Source organism: Magallana gigas, chromosome 10 (genome assembly GCF_963853765.1).
Source record: "Magallana gigas chromosome 10, xbMagGiga1.1, whole genome shotgun sequence".
NCBI lineage: Eukaryota > Metazoa > Mollusca > Bivalvia > Ostreida > Ostreidae > Magallana > Magallana gigas.
In genome coordinates, this window is record NC_088862.1 from 33,576,659 (window position 1) to 33,599,235 (window position 22,577).

The 22,577-nt window shown below is 34.6% G+C and overlaps 1 protein-coding gene across 1 annotated transcript; it reads left to right on the plus strand.

The window, feature by feature from the left end:
• The first annotated feature begins 2,606 nt into the window (after positions 1 to 2,606).
• LOC105344426 (uncharacterized) lies at positions 2,607 to 21,379 on the plus strand. Its single transcript, XM_034454564.2, has 3 exons — positions 2,607 to 2,708; positions 14,714 to 15,363; positions 19,532 to 21,379. Exons 2-3 carry the CDS (start codon positions 14,727 to 14,729, stop codon positions 21,139 to 21,141), a joined length of 2,247 nt encoding a protein of 748 aa, XP_034310455.2. The 5' UTR covers positions 2,607 to 2,708; positions 14,714 to 14,726; the 3' UTR covers positions 21,142 to 21,379.
• Positions 21,380 to 22,577: the final 1,198 nt, after the last annotated feature.

Consider the following 22,577-nt stretch of genomic DNA (forward strand, 5'->3'; position numbering starts at 1 on the left):
AGTGATACTCAGTATCACAAAAATAATTTGTGACGTAATCAGATTTAAACTAAGTAAGTCTGACCTGTTAAACAAATAAATCAGTTTTTTGTGTGTTTATTTTTAGAATACACAATGAATTTATATGCGTAAAAGATGGAGAACAACGGAATCTTCGAAAAATAATTCGCTTAATATTAAAAATATCTATACAATTAAAATAGCTATTAATCAATAGATAGCAACCTATATCTAATATCGGAAATAATTTTGTACAAGCTGGATGTACATGTATACAGTAAAACTCGGTTATAACGAAGTCCTAAGGACCAATGAATTTATTTCGCAGTATCCGTAATTCGTTATAAAACCGTATATCTAATACGTAATAATTATTTTAGCGAATTCGCTATATCTTTGTACATGTATTCTATCGCATGACTACCACTTAAATTATTGTAACATGAAATAAAGTACCCTTGTGGCAACGCACTTTAAAAATATTACGCACTTTGAAAATAAATTTATAAGTGCGTTAAACTTGGAACAAAATCAACGCACTTTGAATTTTTTTTTTCAAAGTGCGTTAAATTTCGGACCAAGTTTACCCACTTTGAATTTGTTTTTTCAAAGGGCGTTATGAAGGTGCATCAACAATTTTCAGTATAGAGACACTCAACGCATTTTGAAAAAAATATGTATAAATCACAAATTCTGGAATTGAAATCCTAAATTGTTGATTCATATAGTATGATGATTTGTTAACACTATTGAACTAATTTACCGTCTTTAAATCGGGGATAGGGGTGGGGGTGGCGGGTAACCAAAGATACATGTCAATTACCAGACGAGTACATTATTTAATTGATTACAGGAAGAAGGTCCCCATCCCCTCTTTTTTCCTTCAAAACATATAATTATGATATTCAGCAACTTAGAGTAAATATATAAAATAGGAAAAAGAAATACGCTTTGTTGTAAATTAAGTACAGTGATATTGAAAAAAAAGAGCTGGTCAAAAAAAAATTCTTTAATGGTATGATATTCATTAAAAAAAATTATATGTACATTGACAAACATTTTATTTTCATAAACTTAAGAATAAGCATTAGGGTGTGGGATTTTTTTCCTCGCACTGATCCTCTAAAAGATCATATTGTTTTTATACTTATAACTAACGTTTCTTTTTTTCACATCATGTTTGTTTATAAGTACATGCAATTGAAGCCAGTTGAAATATTCATAGATTATCTCTATTATCAATAAAAAATTAAATCATTTTTGTGTCTGGCACAGCATAATGTACCAGAAAACTAATAAGTTTGCTGCATGCACAAAAAAAGGAAAATGCAGTTGCTAAGCGATGCAGTTTATGTCATATTGGAATAAATCATATCTCCCGAGTTGTTCTTTATGTTTATTGTCAAACTACTTAAGCTTATGAAAAAAGAAAAAGATTTAATCGAGAAACTTTTTTTTTAAGTTAGCTGAGAATGCATAGGGTCCTTTTTAAAATATATCCCATTAAGCTACACAAGGTTGAAACAATTATTTATATTAAATATCTAAAATTACATATTATTTCGACTAAACTCTGAACATTTTTTTTCAAAGTGCGTTAATATCGACGATATCAACGCAATTTTTTTCAAAGTACGTTGACTTGGTCCAAAAATTATAGCACTTTGAAAAAAATTTCAAAGTGCGTAATTTGCAAAGTGCGTTGTAACATACCTTCTTTAGAAATTTTAAATATTAATTAGATGGTAAATTGAAGGATCTCTGTAAAAATAAACTCATTTAAAGAAATTTTTCAATTTATAAAGCTAATTTTTTTAAAACCATGTAAAACTTTTGTTGTAAAAGAAGTAAATTTCGCCTTTTTTCACCTCTACGCGACTCAAAATCGGTTCGCAGTAACCGTAAATTCGTTATAACCGAATTCGATATAAACGTAGAAGTTTGCAAGAATTTGTTCAGAATTTGGCGGGGGATTCCATAAAACTTTATTCGCTATTTACGTGTTCGTACTTAAGAAGTTTTACTGTACTTAAATAATGAAAGAAATGTGGCGGGAAAATACATATTTTAATACTTGGAGAGGTAGATTATTTGCCAGATCTGTTATAAATCGAATATTTTGCCTCTTGGAGTATTCCTACGGTGCGCTGGCCAAGTCAAACTACAAATGTCCGTGAGATGTTTCAATCAGGACACTTGCCTGTTATGATGTTATGATCGTAATTAATGTCAGCTGTGATTAATTAAATGATGTGACCTATTTTTGGCATGTTTTTCACTTTCCTCGATATCAATTACGTTTATTCTGGTGTCTGCTTACCAAAGGTTAGGAACGGGTTCTTTTTTATGACCAGCATTATCTTTTTATAAACTAACGAGTTTTATTTTTATATTATTATTATTTTTTTTTTTTTTTTGGAGTAAGAAATTTCTTAACTAATAATATACAAAATTTTCTTTTGCAATAAGTAAGTGTTATTTTGTTATTTTTTTTTATTTAGAAACATCAATTTTATTCTAATTTTAATTGAGTGATTTCTTTCATATTTGACTTTTTCGTAATTGGTAAATTCATAATTTCAAGCCCCTTAATTCATTTTAACTCTCATCATATGTTTATGGCAAAAAGTGCGGACATATTACAGAAACTTTACTAATCGGAGTTATAGCCCCTGATCAAGGACAGTTATCACATTATTCCGGATAAGGTAAGGCAAATATTTATTTATTTATTTATTTATTTATTTATTCATTTATTTATTTATATTCATGCATTTAATAAAAAACACTATAAAACACTTTAAATGTGTTTTTAGTGTTTTATTGATTACTAAAAAACTTTGAATATATCAATTTTTTATTTATTTGTTTGTTTAATTATTTCATCTATTTGTTTATTGGTAAATTCACTTATTCATTTTTTTTTAATAAAGAAGATTCAGATTCTTGAAGAACTTTAAACGGATGAATGCACATAACATGATATAAAAATGAACCAAATGTTATGATTTTTTTAATTTTACAATATGGAAGAATAGAAAGCATTTATGTTTAAAATCCCAAGAGAATTTGAGGGTAACAATTTAAGCTGAATTTTTGTGTAGAATCAACCAAGATTCTCAGTGCAACAACGGGGTTGAAGAAAATAAACGAATTGGAATGGTCCATTGTATGAATTGTTATGTAAGATTGTAGTCACAAGAGGTAGTAGTAGTGGTATACTGTCTCAGGTTTTTTTTCAAAAATTGGAAGTCCTCTGAGACAAATGATATCGTTTTATATTAATTGATGGAGACATCGAACGAAAGTGGATATACTCTTATTATTCATGGTCTCATCACATTTTTTCTTTATGCACTGTCTTAACCTATTGTTTTTGTATGCTACTTGAAGTTTTATACATAATTATGTTAAAAACACAAAGACAGCGTAGAGATAGAATTTGTCTATTCAAAAATACAGAGTTAACTTTATTTTGTAAAGTAATGTAAAGTAAATGTATAAAATGATAGAGGATCAAGCCAAAATTATTCTCAGAATACCAAAGCGTCTGACAACATACAGAATGACATTATTTCTACAAAAAAATGAATACTAGACAAATTAAGTATCAGCAAAATGATGACTCCTAGAACAAAATTACAGTTCAAATTGTGATAGTTTTGTAAGAAAATTGTATATAGGAGAACTCAATGATTGTGGCCATTTTTAGTTTAAATTTATCTTCTTTAGAAGAAGAGCTCTATATAATTATATAAGAAAAATACCCGAATTTAAGACTGAGACAAAATTAAGTATTTTTTCTTTAGTTTATACATAGATCATCTTCGCTAGCCAAGGGTTTTCAGTCCACTCTGCTTCATGGGGAGCGAAGTGGACCGAAAACTTTTGGCTAGCGAAGATGTACATAGATTTGTTAATAGGAAAAAAAATCAAATCTTGATTGTTTTAGGCATAGATCTGATGGTTAATTTGATGACCCCTGGGCCTCCTTAATGTTATTTCTGCTTGGGTATTGGGTAAGGGTGGTATTGTACGGTTAAGTAAGAAACTTAGATCAAAATTGTTTCTGCGTGAATAGTGGATATGGGGGTTGTAATGATTATGATGGACACAATATCTGTCGATTTCTTATCAATAAACACCTGTTAATGGTCTTTGTGTTTGATACAAACGTTTCAAACCATTTACCGATTCTCGTGACAATACTACGAAATGACATTACTGTCCCGCAATGTCAGAGTGCCCAAGATAAAAATACGTTTATTATTCAATAAAACTCTTGTTTCTGTTTGACAGACGGATAAAAATACACATCTAAAGGACGGTTTGATATGATGCGCTAAACAATGAAACAGAAATTGATATAACAAGTGTGTGTCGTAGTATGTGAAATCAAATTTTAGCTGAGTCATTACCAACATTTCTAAAAATAGAAGTCCGAACCAATTCAACAAGACCTTGGACATTCGGTAGGAAGTAACTGTCTATTTCTTGCATCAAAACAGGTTAAAATTCACACTGATTTTCGACAATCGCAACTCCTCGGACTTTCCGGCAGGTTCTGAAACAATAAAACACCTCGAATGCATTACCTAGGCGTCCATGACAACCCCTCTTTTTATAAAACTTGATATAAATTCAACACATTTTAGGATCTGTTGAGATGTAGGTTAGACTTCACCAAAGTCAATGATATACCCTAAAAATATCACATAAGCCGATACTTATTTTAATGAGAAGCGACTCCATTTTGCATAAAACTCTTAACATCCGGTAAATGATGTTAATACACTCGATAGGTTTTTTTTTTCGAGCTTGACAGAAAGACCCGAGAAGCTCCGATTGTGATTTTCGAGTAAAATATGCACAGATTACATCAAAAGCCATCGTCGGATACCCACAAGTGATGGCGTCTATATATACTGATAAGTAAAGGATGTGATCACTTGTGGGTATCTGAGGACGAGTGGACAGCAATGAAACAGAGACTGACATTGCTGTTTGATGAAACTACCCGAGCTTCAGTTTACATGTTTCCTAGAATTTAAAAAACGTTGATCCGCTCCAGTTTCGCTGCTTATCAACAATGTCTCGATTAAATTTGGGTATAGGTCAGATCACTCTGCTGTTGTATTTGAATTTAAATTTATTCAATACTTTTTTAAGAGGTAGAGGGCTATGGAAATTTAATAATAATTTACTTCGGGATATAACTTATGTTGAAAAAGTTAAAGAAGTTATTCAGTCAGTTAAAGATCAATATAAAAACTCCATAGATGAGTCTGCATTTTTGGAAATTCTTCTCATGGAAATAAGGGGCTTGACAATTTCTTATTCATCTTATAGGAAGAAGAAGAATGACAAGATAGAAAAGCAACTGATATCAGATATTAATGAGCTAGAAAATAGTAATGTAGTTGATCTTTCATTGTAAGATTGTAAAAACAAGCCGCTCTTGAAAATTTCAGAAAAGAAAAATTACGAGGACACTTTCTACGCTCTCGTGCAAAATGGGTAGATGAAGGAGAAAAACCTACTAAATATTTCTGTCATTTAAAGTCAAGAAATTTTCTTAATAGAATTATTAAAAAAGTTGTAGTATCAGAAGAGAAGACTTTATATAATCAGTTAGAAATCATGGATGAGGTGAAATCTTTTTATGAGAATCTTTTTAAAAATGCAGACTATGAGCTTTCTGATATAGATTTAGAATCAACTATCCAGCCTCATAATATTCCAAAATTAGATAAATCAACATCTAAAATTTTAGATAAAAACTTCAGTGAAGGTGAAACATTAAGTGTTTTAAAAAACATGAAAAATAACAAGTCGCCTGGAAGTGATGGTTTCACAGCTGAATTTTATAAGTTCTTTTGGGCTGATCTTAAAAACTATATAACAAAAGCAATTAACCAAATATTTTTACGTGGAGAATTGCCAGTGTCTCAGAGGTTAGGAGTTATATCATGCCTACCTAAAGGTGACAAACCTAGGCAATTCCTAAAAAAATTGGCGACCAATTACACTATTGAATGTTTTTTACAAGTTAATATCTGGATGTGTCAGTCTTAGGATAAAATCTACTCTGGATTTACTTATTTCTAATACTCAGACTGGTTTTATACAAGGTAGATACATTGGTGAAAATACACGATTTATTTATGATCTTATGTCTTATACAGAAGTCAAGAATATCCCTGGATTACTCATGCTTATTGACTTTGAAAAAGCTTTCGATTCAATTTCATGGTCATTTATTTATAAGGTGTTACTTTTATTTGGATTCGGAAATCATATCATCAAATGGGTAAAAATTCTCAATACAAATTTTAAAGCTGCTATACTCCAAAGCGGCTTTCTGTCGCAACAGTTTGAAATACAGCAAGGATGTCGTCAGGGTGACCCTGTAGCCCCATATCTTTTCATTCTTTGTGCTGAAATATTGGCTATACTAATTAAACAAAATAAAGATATTAGAGGCTTTTTGTGTATGATAGAGAACATAAAATATCCCAGTATGCAGGTGATACATCCCTCATTCTTGACGGTTCTGCTTCATCTTTATTCAATGCTCTCGAAACTTTAGAATTATTTTCAAAAATATCGGGGTTGAAAGTTAATAGCTCAAAAACAAAAATTATATGGTTTGGCTCAAAAAAAATTTCATCTGAGGTCTTTCATCACTGTAGATGGAAATTAGATTGGGGAGCCACTGAATTTGTATTATTAGGTATTCATTTTTCTGTTGACTTGGAACAAATTCCAGAATTAAATTATAATATTCAAATTCCAAAAATCTCTGCACTCATCCAACAATGGGAAAGGCGAATTCTTACTCCCATAGGAAGACTTACTGTACTTAAGAGTCTTATTATTCCAAAAATAAACCATTTACTTATTTCATTACCAAATCCAAGAATAGAAACAATTAATTTTTTGAACAATGATTTTTTTAGATTTATTTGGAAATCTAAGTGTGATAAAATTAAACGCTCAGTCGTGACACAAAACCTCTTAGCAGGAGGCCTGGATATGGTGAACTTGAATAATTTTATAATTTCTTTAAAGTGTTTTTGGATACAAAGACTAGTGCAGGGGGGGGGGGGACAATCTTGGTTGAGTATTTTTAAAGCAGTGTTTGGAGATATTGTGTCTGGATTTTTGGATTTTGGTGATGCTTTTATTGAAAATCTTTTGAACAACTGTACCAACACTTTTTGGAGAGATGTTCTGAAGTCATGGCTTATTGTATTGAATACACATTTTAACCAAAGTCAAATTTCAAATGATTACATAACATATGCTCCAGTTTGGTTTAATTCTAAAATCAAGTTGGATAAAAAGCCTGTGTTTTATGAAGAATGGTACAGAAGAGGTGTTAAAATTGTGAAAGACTTTTTATATGAAAATGGATCATTTCTATCAAAATCTGATTTTGAAAAGAAATTCAATTTTGAAATATGTTTTATGCAATACAACAGTATGATCAGTGCTGTAGCAAAGTTTGTAAAGGTTCAAAGTTCTGTAAGGAAACCTACAGCCATAGCATTGGTCCTTTGATCATTGTGTTGAAATTCTTTCATACAAGAAATGTACCAAGCATATTTACAAACTAATTAATTCTAATACAGTAGGTATTTTACCAACATCAATTAGAAGATGGAATTCCGCTACTGTACAAAGAGGATATCCTGAATTATTTTTACAGGATGTGTTTAAAATATGTTTCAAGGTCACTAAAGACTCTTCTATACAATGGTTACAATATAGAACATTACATAGACTTCTTTCAGTTAAAGCTTACTTGAAAAAGCTAAAATTAGTTGATAATGACACTTGTACTTTCTGCAAGAGTGAAGTTGAAACCATTGAACATATTTTCACATCTTGTCCTACTGTACTTGCTATCTGGAATAGTTTGAGTATGCATATTTACAATACTGTCTCGAAGAGAGTTGGTTTTAATGTAATCAATATATTATTCGGAGAGGCTCCTCTCTCAACGTCAAATTTAGTCATTAATTTTCTAATTTTATTTACCAAACAGTATATTTTTCAATGTCTTTGTAATAAAAAAAACCCCAAACATTGCTGGACTAATGTGTCATTTACTTTATAGATATGAAATTGAAAGTTGTCTAGCAATTAGAAATTCTTCTTTTTACAAACATAATACAATATGGTCTGAATGGAAAAATATTTTCTGTAATGTTTAATATATACAAAATGTAGAGCAGAAGTCATATAGTTTTTTTTCCCTGATTGTATCAACTTTATAGTATAATAACTTATAATCTATGGTGTGTTTGTGTATGTATGAATGTGAAAAATGTAATTACAAAAAATTGCAAATAAAAAAAAAACAAAAAAAAAAAAAACAATGTTTGTACGTGCATCTTAATGCCTTTATGAACATCTGGATGAATTTTATATCAAAAATATTTTAACGGTCGTAACTCAATCGAGTTTTGTTGAAACAAAAGCTTACATTGTGCAGCGCGTATATGTGTGACTCAAACATATTAAAGCATGTGCACCATCTATGTATCGTTTCACCACCTCGCCGAAAAGACAGACTCGATCGTCAGTCAACAAATGGACCATCACAACTATCAAAAACATTCAGATATTACTTGTTTACATATGAATTATTATTCCACCAAATTTACATTTTGAATTTGGGTTGTTTACAGTATTTTTAGATAGAGCTCTTCTTCTAGAGAAGATCAATACAGTCTAAAAATGGCCACGACCCTCAAGTCATCATGTGCGGATCTAGAGGGGGTAAGGGGGGGGGGTCAAAATCACCCTTCAAAATTCATATTTCTTTAAATTTACATTATAAAATTACCAAAAAATATGCTTCAGACCCAACACCCCAACCCCCATCCCCGGCAAACTCAAATAACCGTCGGACCCAACCCCTTAACCCCCCCCCCCCGGGAAAATTTTCTCTGGATCCGCTTAAGAGCCATTTTAATTATTCACGCTCTAACTAACACAATATTAAACAAGATTTCATGAAATTTTCCAAAAATCCATTCTGTGACTTGCCTTATTTATAATCTCAACTTACATGCAGGGGGGAAAATGACCACAATTGCTATCTTTTTTTAAATAAATGCCGTTATCAAATCTAGAGTTATCTTTCTTTTTAAAGAATCGTATTCGGCCGGCGATCGGCAATTTTACATGAGAACTACTTGAAACTCGCGCAAGCGTAAAGTTTAAGGGAGAAACCACGCTGCGGTACCTTAACTATAAACTGCATAATACTCCAATATTTATATGCTGCACGGGGGGATTTCAGAGAGCCCATCAACTAAATGTTATCACTGACATGCCACGGATTAGAATCACATGTAATTATTATTAACATTCTCCAGTTAAATAAAAAAAAATACAGAATAAGATGCTACATCTATCACCGCCATCTGACACAGATAATGAATTGATAAATTAATGACAAGGAAAATATATAAAGCAATGCATACTTACTCCAGAACCCTCAAAATTCTTATGAGTGGGAGAAAGTAGCTATTGTTTCGTGTCTTTTCCTACCATAATATACCGTTATAAAACTGTCCAAAAAGATAATTAGCAGGTAAATGTGCATTTAGTTTGATCAAATTTAATTTTTCTATTTGAAAATTTAAAATTACCCATTTCCTAAAGGGGTCCCCTAGCTGTTCCCCCAACCAGGACATGTACGTGTCTGATCATATTAAAGAGTAAACTGGCACAACCAATCGCAATTTCTCGGAACTTTCCGTCAAAACTCGGAAAAACAAATCCGAGCTCATCCGAAAACGCCCGAAAAGCGTCTCTCCGAGTTCTACTGAAAAGTCCCGAGGAGTGTGTTTCCAAGCTCTACCGGAAAAACCAAAGAAGTTGCGATTGCTGGCACGGCCTTTGCGGAATTCCGGATAGCGTGCAGATGCCACAGATGATTACGGTTTATACGTCAAACGATGTCCCTGTTGATAAAACCAACTTTTCACGTGGGACTCACGTATCTTTGATGTACACATTGTCACGATTTTGGTCAAATTTTATTATTTACAATGCTTTATGAATGCATTTCTAATGATGAAATGAAATTTGGGTGCCAATCGATGAGTTTTAAGCAAGATACAGGGCTCACAATTCTTCGTCATGTAAACAAGGCTCGTGCCCTGTTTTTGTTTACATAGGTTCAATATACCAGTAAAAATTCCTTTTCAAGCTGATTTGTCTATTTTCTTATTCATATTAAGCATAAATAAACAGTTCCTAACGATTAACACCTAACGATTAACACATTTATTTGAGGTCTAAAACTGGAATTTTCACTTCAACATTCAAAATGTAAACAAACGCTTTGTTTACATAGCGAAGAATTGTAAGTACTGTAACTCGCTTATAACTCAACGAATGACACTCAAATTTTGGTTGCCTATTAAAAATGCCTTACTGAAGCATTGTAAACATTAAAATCGAAAAAAAAAATTGTCCAAAATCGTGACCATGCCCCTTTAAAGTCAATTCACAGATGGCAAAACTATGAAATATAAATCGGTTCTGTAAATTAAAGTTTCAAGATGTTCTTCCAACCGCAAAATTACATATCTTTAATATCGTATGCATAATATGCATCATGGATGATGAAAGATGCATGCTTCTATAAATTGTGTGTCAGAGAAAATATAACAAATGGGAAATATCTTCAGACAAATAACTTACACCAACACACATGAAATGCATAAATATCAGAACCATTACCACGTGGTAGTGACCAGAGTGAAAGTCAGCTTGACATGCTTGATTAACATAATCATGACGCGTCTACATGCTTGCTAAATTAATGTTCAATGTGCATGGTATGATCGCGCATTAACATAAAATACTACTGTACTGTGCGCCGAACTTTTCATCTGGGGGGTCGTATCAGGGCACCGGATGCCCTGGTCAGCCCGGTTATGTAAATGAGATGGTCAGAAAAAGTTCTTGCAAGCAGTAGGTCAGGTGTGGAATTTGATAACAAGATTCCGCAGAAGTTTATGTGACCATGAACGCAATGGACGAATACTAACTTTGTTAGCATACATGTACATGTACGCGATGCCCAGAAGATATGTTCGAAAGTCAACAACATTTGGTGTCAGTGACTAATAGATTTTCATACTTTAAAACGATCAGTTTTGGTACTTTCTAAATGCGCTTTTTAACTTTTGTATCTATCCACTTCATAATAATAAATACCTGTATGTCCAATCTGTGTTTAATCACTTAATTAAAAATAAACCAAATTCTGTTTTTAAACTTTTTCTATTGCTTTAGCCTCTATCAAACTGTCACGATTTTGAGCTACGATAGCACAGGAATTCAATAATCGCACTTTTTGGGGTTCATCGTAGAGATAGTCGTGGGCTGTCTTCTATCATCGCAGCAAATCGCTAAAACGCAGCAATTTTTAAAGAATTATCACAGTACTAGTTTTAGGCATTCGTTGACCCTCGCACGATAGTCACACTCGCTGGCATAGACGCAATAAATCCTCGTCATTTACATGAAACTCACAAAACTCCGTAGATTTTACGGTATTACAAATATTCTACGATCTATCCCGATCTACCCCGAGTATTTTACGAGTTCTTGCGATTGTTCATCGAGTTTTCCCAGAGTGTCCTCTGAATGAATGGATGGAAATGCAGTTCGATTGATACGAATTCAATACGAAAACAGGCCATTTAGGGGCGGGTGCAATTGATACGAGAACTTTGCGACTGAAATTCGAGTTCGTACGAAAATACGAGACTGATTAGACTAAGATTACATTTACAGCAATTATGGAAGTTGCTTCAGAACCCAAAAATTTCGAAATTTTACATATACCTGTACAGGATAATTACCGCCAGCAAATTATGAACACAATTTTAGTCACAGTTGCAAACTTAGTCACAATATTGATTAAATTAGTATTATTAACCCACAAATGAACATAATTTTATACGTGAACTCAAGGTGGTTTTTTTTATATCTTTTATAATCCATTTAGGAATAATACCCCGATTGCATTATTTATCTTACGTTGTGAAGTAAAAAACTATATCCAAGTTCGTATTTTATACAAATAAATTCATTTATTTGTTTATGAATCATTTTTTTGATTACCACATCAGATTTATGGCTATAAAACCTCGTGTTCCTTTCTGGAATTCTTTTGTAGCAATCGTCGACCGTTTTGTACTGTCTCATTCTTAAAGTAAAAGTATCGCATAAAAATCGCTTCCAGTCCTACCTTCTCGTAGGAAGATATTAATGCGTTCGTTATTTAATCGCCCAAATTCGTACACGAGTCAACACGATTCGTCTTGATATCGCACAGACATCGTATCGGACAATGCACATTATTGATCAGACATCGTAGAGGAATCTTACTAGATTCAAAAAAGCACCGTCTGTAAAGTTATTGTAAGACTGGTCTGACGGAAATGGAGATTTTAGCATTTAGTAATTCGTCGCCAGTCTTAGACATGCATAAATCGTAACCGAGAGACAGGGGCATTTGCGGGTTTCAATACAAAACTAGAAATAGAAAGTCTAAAGAGAATGCATTGCAATCGACATAAAAAGTACCTGGATATTACCTTTAGAAATAGTGGGAGGTGACTTCCGAACGATGAAAGGTGTTAACATTTCCCATTATAAATCTACGTGCATGTTTATGCTTATTTCTTCAGGTAAAAATAGAGGTCTCAATTAAGAACTCTTAGATTTTCACCTTGTATCGATTGCAATTATACTTTTTTTTTTTTACAAGGCAGGTGTATTCTCATTAAAACAAGAATTCGTCAAAAAGTGACTATAACATAGCCTGGGTCACACTTTAGTCAGAACTGGACTGCAAGTGCGTGTCTTACAAGTTCTCATCATGTGACTAAATTAGATTATGTCTGGTCAGTCTAAACCTCAAAATGTGCTGTTTGACCTGCACTGTCTAGAATGACCACCAAAACGAACTATATTAACGCGGAGATCTAACTCTGGTCATCATGTCAGTGACAAGTATAGGCTCATTCTTACATAAAATGTGCAAATTTAGGGGGTTGTCGGACTCCCTGACATCTTAACTTAAAATAACATTGTAAAGATAATCAGAAGTAGGTATTGAACCCATGTAAACATAATTACTACTCGGACTCCCACCCCAATTTCCATACATGTATTAACCTCTCTGATAAAATAAATGTTCTGAAATCACAATCAAATGCTGAAAATAGATTGATACTGTACTACAGTTTACGAAAAAATAAATTAGCATGGCGTGGTTCATATCTATATGTAATATATATATATATATATATCATTTAATATTGTTCATATTAAAGATGTTACAACCCCCCCCCCCCCCACCCCAGGAAATCTGTTTATTTTAGAAATAAATATTAAGCACTTTTTTTTTTGGGGGGGGGGGGGGGGGTCATTAATGTATTTGAGTTGCCAAAACTTTTGAATGCTTTCTTTAGGTCTGTAAAATATATAAATCTGGTTCTGGCATCGATTTATTTTCGATCACTGGTTATCGATCTGATCAGTCTTTATTGATCCCTGGCATGAGGGGACTGTCAATCATGGACTGAGACCAATGGTCACTTTATGGGGCCCTGTTTTAGCACTAGGTCGATGTACAAGCCGTTTTATACTCACCGAATTAGCTGGAATAAAGAAACAGAAAAAGGTAGGGAAAATTGTTTTATAAACGCCAAAAATACAACAGAAAAGCACGCTGGTCCATTATTAATAAACAAATTACTTTGTGCGTTTGTTAAATTTTAAATACCGCATTTTAAATGTAGGGAGAGGAAAATAGCTTTTTGCAGTGCGACCGTGATTATGTAGCTGGTCTTCCAAAGTACTTACAAACGATAGTACTTTCATTTGAAAACAGAATCGAATGAAAACAATAAAGCATACTGTTTAACTGCACTAGTTAGTCATGTTAGTTGCGTGGGTACTGTCTAAGTTTAAATGATTAAGCTAGTACAAATCATATTTGCGTTAATATGTCGCAGTTTTTGAAGTTATAACATACAATATACATGTATCTGTAGTTTAAAAAAAAAAGGGACTGAAAGATAAAGCAATGCTATGATAGACAATGCCTGATACTAACTATTTTATTCTATAACGTAGAAATTTACATGAACAGGATAATTATCACTTCTGGATCCGAATATTTCATTACCTTCTTTCTTCATGAATAATGAATCGTTGGAGTCAAATTTGATTCCAAACAAGGAGTCAAAATTTATTCCAGAGATAAATAAGTCAAAAGTAGTACAGACAAACTTACGGATCGTTGTGCGCTTTAACACTTTGTATGCATACATGTATATACTAGCTATAGGTAAAAGTGAGTATCCATGCAGTCCCATACAGACAAATCAAAAACTTCAGTGAACCCGAATTTCCCCCGAAAACTTTTCAAAACATGTTACAAATATACAAATAATGCCGATGACTATTTTGGCCTTTTTTCTTTTATTTGATAATGCTCGTTACCTAATCGTTACTTAAGCCTTTTACCATACCAATAACACTAACTAATTATTCGACACTGAAAATTATACTCAACTGAGACTTGTTACATCGGTTTGTTTTAAACTATGATATTTTCTACCGTAACCTTTAACCTTTGACCTTTACAATTTTTGTCGTTGTTTTCCAGGTCCACTGTCACCATGGCGACACGCGGGCTTGTTCTGTTGGTGTTAGTGGCAGCCTTGTCTGAGGCGGCAAAAAAGCAAGGTAATGTCGATTTCATCGGCGAGTGGAACTTTCCCAGTCTCCCGTCTCTATCTAAACAAATACACAACTTTATTTCGGGCAAATCTAGCACTCAGTATTTGCAACGTGTTAACGACAAACCCAAAGCCTCGCTTTCGTCCAGACAAAGGGGAAGGCAGTTTTCTCCAAGCCAACCCCCGGTACCTCCCCCGGCGCCTTCGTTCAGTATCCATGGCAACAGCCAATATTTGGATTATCCCAAATCCCAGAACTTAAAGATAGTCCCGCGGGTCAGAGCAAGGGAGAGGATTTTCATTCGGAGCCAGTTGAATCCTACCTCGACACAGCAAATGGCAAGACCCCAGAGGGCCCAAGCAAAGCTGGTCCACCCACAGTACCAGCGTCCTCCGAAACCCCGCGCTAACCGTAACCACCGGCCTTCTACGTCACGTGTAGGTCAGGCGAGGGGACCGTCTCACAACCCGCCAACAGTGCCGTCGTCTCCGACGTTTGCTTATACCGTCCCTCCAGTGCATCAAGCCCCGCCTCAACATCAACGTCAGCATCCCGTAAACCGCAATAGGAACCAAGGTATGATATAATTAAAGTACTGAAAGTTATAAAAAGATATTCTGTAAGTAACGTTCACGTGAAATGTTGACATTTATTGTTACGACAGAAAAGAGTTACGAGAGAAGTCGTTGTGTATGATTGATAAGTATTTTTGACATAAAAACAAATACATATTTTCATGAATTATGATACACTGTAACATCAATATAAATAATTCTAGGCATGCGCCAGCCATTTCGTCACAATTCATTAGGTACTTCAGTTACTGGATGATCAGAAAGATATTTTGCAAGTAACGTTCGACATTTATTGTTAGGCAAAAATATGAGATTTTTTGTACTTGTATGATTGATAAGACTAGTATTTTTGATACGAAATCACCAATATATACATTACTGTGCACTATAAAAATATTGACAATTCTAGGCAGACTGCGTTGATAATGTTGTCACATTTATGGGAATTGGATAAAAGAAATCATGTTCATTTACGTTTTGGCGCAAATCGACAAGAACCACAACCTTGTGTGCGTCTTCTTAATTTTTAAGACCCCTTCTCTGCTTAAGAATAAATCTTGATTGTCGACAAATTCAATAAACAATAAATCAGATTTTTTATTTTCTTTCTTTTTTTACATTAATTGCTTCTCGATCAATTTTCCCAAAGAACAAGACAGTGTTGTATTATTATTTAACTCATCATATAAGGGGAAACAGAAATTGACTGGTATGTACCATCAACCCTGTAATATTAGATTAAATTGTTAGTTATAGACAATAATGGCCCAACATCTTCCTTTAAGACAATAAAACTCAGTTTTTAAAACTTTTTTTTTAATTTTGAGCCTTATTTAATCTATTCTCTAATCAACATTTTTTTTATACCATTGCATTTTTTTATTATAAAGTATCATTGTAAAAGATAAGCTCGAAGTAAGGCAGTGTTCTGTATGCGAACATGAGCATACTTTAAACATATTGATACCAGTAAATGTATGTGATCAAATACGTATGACCAGTTAGGCTTTTCTTAGTGCTTCAGCCAATATCACGAAGTTATACGAAACTGCTTTATAGTCATAAGAACAAAAAAGAAGTATATGCATGTAGATGTACAGTGTATAACATAGTCGCGAACAAATTCAGTTCACCCAGTTTCGAAAAGTGTGTGTATATGGAATTTCTAGATCGCATAAATGATTTTGATGCTATTTTTATGACTCCTGTCAATAGATATAGTGCTGATCTATGGCTATTAAGCTTGACCCCCTTTGTCGGAGCGACATCTGGTGTTAATTGATTTTTAACGCCCCTTGATTCGTTCCGGTGACCCACGCACTTCTGACATGGCGACGATGTACTAGGCTTTCACCTAAATCTCACCATTCCATGTAATGCTCATTTGTCCGCCCAGAAAAAACCCACACTGCATATTTGTCAATTCTACAGGTTAATTCAATACATTTCAAAATATTGAAAGGTTTAATGTATGTCCGACGTTTCATTGAAATATTCCCGTTGGCCAAATCAAAACATGCTAAAGAAGTGGTGTTCAAATTTGAAAAGGACTCTGATATGAGTTAAAGGCGCAAACTGTCTATTATATCAAATTTTGGAATGTACGTGAACTATATAAAATGTCTGACTCAGTTGTCAAAGTTTACATAATATACACTCATTTACATGACCTTACTATCGCATGCAGTTCACATATAATCAGCTCTGTGTTTAAGTATAAAACAAACCTCTAATGATTTAACGTATAAAAAATGTATAAAAAATAGCAGGCATCTTACATGTATTAAGTAAGGTGATGTGGAACACCTGTCTATATTCACGTGGATAAACGTGCATTAATAGAGTCAAAATATCTTTACCATTTCAGAATATTAAAATTTTTACAATGTTTGACCAAAAAATGTTTTAAAAGAATTTGGAAAGGTAAGAGAGATAAATACTTCAGAGGGATTCGAACTCATAACTAACAGATTTGAAGATAGCGCTCATACCATTCCTCTACGCTTGTAACAATTTGTACAGAAAAAAAATAATTAAACTCGGTTTTATATTTTATATCGATAGGAAATACATGTGCGTCCCAATATATAGGTGTCCAAAACAACCTTATATTTTGCATTATACCCAACCCTTTAACGTAGTACGCATAGTTACATGTAGTAAATCAGTAATGCATAAAAACTGGCAATTTGCCTAGGAAAAGAGGTACGGGGTCTAGTTTTGGTGATTCGTTTAATCCCTTTGGAAAGCGGGGGGGGGGGGGGGGGTAGAATCTTGGCCCCTGGACTTTCATCCGCTTTTATCTCTGCAAGTTACACATAAATAAGGCATAATACATGTATATTATTCTGAGCACACGCCTTCCTTTTATTTTCTATTTTTTCTACAAAGACGGCGATTTGATTCTGATCGACCAATCAAATTAATTTTTCATGCTAGTGCCAGCATGCAGGTCTCGATTTTGTTGGTTTAAACCATTTTAATTATTGGCATTTGTAGCGATCTGTGGAAGAATGATTATGTGAGACTTGTAAAACCATTTTTGTGTATTTTTCTCTCTCTAGATTTTGATTTAGTGTGGTTCCGTTAAACACCGATTGTTTCGGTCTGTTCTCTGATTAGTATGTTATCTGTTGAGGAATCCAGTTTAGTTTGATCTGTAGAAGGGGAGGGTGGGCAGATTTATTTTGACAAGCAAAAAGAAAAGGAAATTCTGCAAACTATGATAATTCTAATTCTTATTTACATGCAAAAAAGGAGACGTTCGCAAATCATGAAAATCCTAGTCATTTTAAGAATGGGGGGGGGGGGGTACTATAAATTCGATGTCACTGTTTATTATGCGTCAATTTTACATGCTTCCAAAGGGTAGGGGACATTCCATAATAACTCATATTTTTACATGTAATACGAAAACATGTTTCCCTTAATAGAGCCATTTAAAAGCTGAATGTTACAATAAATAGGGTTCACTTGGTAGATGCGACTAAAACTGGTTAACACCGGTAAACACTGTACACAGTGAGTAAAACGGGGGTCAATAACCTCTTCGATGTCCCAACAGTGTGACATAGTGAATGATAATGAACTGCTGTCTGGAAAACGTGTGTTTACTTCTTATGCACCCCTGCGAATGTTATTGTCATTCAAATTTTAGACCACGTGGTTTTATTTGACCCTTTCAGTTTCGCAGTAAAAATCGTACCTCGTGTATAAAGTCTATTTCACAGTCCATGTATCTAGGTTCTTAATATAGTAGTCAAATATAAAATCTAGAGATTTATTGATTTTGAACTTTATCTTCATCAATTGGTGAATAAAATGTGTTCTAGAAAGAAATGTGACTATACAAAAGTTAGTTATTGTCGCTGTTTCAACAACTAACATGCTTAAAAGAGATCCCTCCTGAGGATTAATTTTCGATCCGCGCCTGACTTAGTAATAACATCAATAGTGAAACAGACTATACCATTTTATGCAGAATGTACCTTGAAAATGGCTCGATATACTAAGTTTTAATGCAAAACAGACACCCATTATTTTTTTTTAAAACATGGTATTGCACACTACAAGCATCAAACATGGCTATGAATTTATTAAGCAACCAAATGGTTATATTTTCAACCACTCTACACGTGTTTGCACACGAACGATAACTCTGTTCTGAATATTATCGTTTAATATAAATAACTGCTAGATGGTAAAATAAGACATACATCTTGAAAGCTTTTCCCGTTTTAACATAAATCACAGTAGGATATGATATGAAAAACGACCAGTACTTACGTATTTTGAGAATATTATCCGAACACTTATACTTCCGCTCGAAATTTCACAGGAAGTGAACAAATATTGGTGAAGTCTCGTGAACTTTCATTCGAGCACCTCTGGATTTATTACTTACTTAGCAACGATAAAGAAAACATTCCGAACACATTCGCAGGGGTGTTATGTGTTTACTTCCTTTATGAACTCAGCTAGTAGTGATAAGGAACAATGACATAGAGAGAGGACAAAACAAGCAGACACCTAAAAGTTAATAATGTATCATTTTATCCTGTATATAATTATTTTCATAGATTATACTAAAAATTTTCTACATTTACTAGTATACTTCATATTATTTTTTCGGATAATACGTTTACCGTCTGGGTTTTTTTTATTCATAGGTAAACCTCAACCTCAGAAGCAACAATTTTTCTACCCTCCCCCACAGCCAGTTCAGCAACAATCACCGCAACCAGTGCAACATCAAGCGCCGCCGTCAATACAGCCGCATCCGCAGTTTTATCAGCCACAAACCTATCCACCATCTCAACAACCGCAACAAAAACCGCCGCCAGCACAGAGAGCAACCAATCCTCCATCGCAACCTCTACCGCAACAGCCGATGGTTGCCCATCCACCATACGCAGTGCCCCCGCAGTACTACCAAGCAGGGTATTATCCTTACCCCCAGTACTATCCCCCTCAAGTACATCAGGTCCCACCCCCTGCACCGAAACCTACAACTACCCTCGCCCCAAGCACTACCACTCCGCCGGAGAGGGAAGTGGAGGTTGAAGGCAAAGGAAAAGGTGGTACCACCGCCGCCCCTCAAACAAAGCCACCACCGCAATATGTCCCGGTACAATACGTGCCTGTCCCCCAATATATCCCGGTGCCTCAGTACCAAGCACCTGTACAGCCTTCATCGTTTTATCCAGTTCCTCAGGCGACTGATCCTCCGCCACCAGTGCAGTATATTCCCGTACCGGAAACCGCTCAACCACAACAACAACCGCAATATAACCCCATACCACAAACTGCACCCCCTCAACAACAACCACCGATTCACCAGACTCTTCATCAACAACAGCAACAACATTATGCTCCCATTCAACAACAACAACCGCAGCATTACATTTCACAAACGCCCCAACCTCAACAATATCATCCCATCCCAGAATCTCCAATGCAAGCGATGTCTCACACCCCTCAACAATACAACCCGGCTCCACAGGCTCAACAACACCAGCAATACAATCCTGTTCCAGAGACCCCTCAACCCCATTACCAGCCATACAATCCCATTCCACAAAGTCCCCACCCACAACAGCAACAATACGCCCCAATACCTTATGCAACACAGCCACCTCGATATCCTATAATTCAGACCACCGTGGCCCCACCCAATCCACAGTGTAACTACTGGTACATTGACCGTGGTGTGTACAAGTGGTATCCCTGCCAGCTCCCGAAAACCGGTCCACCACCTACGGTTCAACCCAAAGTGGTCACAACTCCCAGAAAAACCACAACTACCACCACTACTACTACTACAACGACTACAACCCCCGCCCCCACCCCCGCCCCCACCCCCGCACCGACACCCGCACCCACTCCGAAGCCTACCCCAGCGCCAACTCCCGCCCCAACCCCGGCGCCAACATTCGCGCCAATTCTACCGCCAACCACGGCCGCTCCACAGTATAATTCCCCTCAGTGCGACTACTGGTATATCGAGAATGGTGTGTACAAATGGTACGAGTGTCCTACCACTAATCCCCCTACCACTACACAGTCACCCTTTCAAGGGTTGTTCGATTTCTTCTTTGGTGCTCCCACGCAACCGCCAGTTCCCACGCAACCTCCGAGGCGCCAATTTTCAAATTCGCGTAACTTTAATAACATTGGATCACATTTCGGCGGTGCTAGTAGTTTTAATATGGAACCATTTTGGAAGCCTTCACCGGTGAGGTTGGATATTACGTATAAAGAAGTTGAGAGAAAATCGTGAACAGTGAAGTCGAAACGATGAAAAAATACAGCACTGCATTCTTGTAGATGGATCGTGGGTTGTCGGACATTGTCATTCATAGTGCTACTCTAAGAATTGACCTGTGGATTTCGTTACGCTTCAAGAAATAAGATTATACTTATTAGATCTGTGGTCCTTTGGTGTTTAAGTGCAGAACTGTTTCTGATTACTTGTTGTTTACAAGCGATGTTTTTAATATTTTATAATAAAATATAAAAATGGCTGCATTGCACTTGAAAAATATGTTTTTTGCCAAAAAAAAAAATAGCTAGATTATACATTATATTTTAAGCTATACATTTAAGGTAAGTAACAGAAAAAAAACCTGTGAAAAAACCCTCCAGCGCTTATATAAATGAACTATGCGGCTTTTACTATCAGCTGACTTCGCTACATTTACATCTATAGAATGAATGAAGCTTTCAAATACATCATTACAATTTAGCACAATTATAGACAGATCACTCTTTTATAAACAAATAAAAAAACGCCCATTGTTAGTTTTGTATGTGCCCTTCATACATAATTATTGTAACGTAAACAACAGTTCTTTCATGCAATATAAACATTTATTTAAGGCAATAAAATGCTTACTGCAACTAAAGAATGAAATTTTCTAAGTTTCGTACCTTTAATTAATTTACATATACAAGCCCTACTAGGAATTAATAAGGTACTATGACCAGTTTATTTGTACTATATTACATTGAGTATCTTAAGGTGGAATGGGTCATCTGTTTAGATTAATGTGGATTCAAGTACATTATAAATAAAAAACAGAAATTTAAAAATTATAAAAGCCCCAGCTGGATTCGAACACATGACTTACATATTCCGTAGTGACCCACTGCGCTACGCTATTCGATGGTAATTTTGGGAAAGAAACTATCTATAAAATTATACTTCATTTGAATGTTTATCAAAGAAAAAGAATTCTAGTTAGGAAATGGACATAATTTTCACTATGTCTATGTAAAACTTAATAATATTGGTATGGAACGCCTCAACTGCCTCATATAGGTAATCTTCATAATATGATGATACTTCAACATTACATGATGGTACTTTAACATTACGTGCTGATACTTCAACATTACATGATGGTACTTTAACATTACGTGCTGATACTTCATCATTACATGATGGTACTTTAACATTGCATGCTGATACTTCAACATTACGTGATGGTACTTTAACATTACGTGATGGTACTTTAACATTACGTGCTGATACTTTAACATTACATGCTGATACTTTAACATTACGTGATGGTACTTTAACATTACGTGCTGATAGTTCAACATTACATGCTGATACTTCATTATATGATGATACTTCACTATGCGGTGGTTCTAAAAATAGGGAAGTTTTAACATTGGGCTGTTTCTCTGTTTCAGAGATTGATCATATAGGAG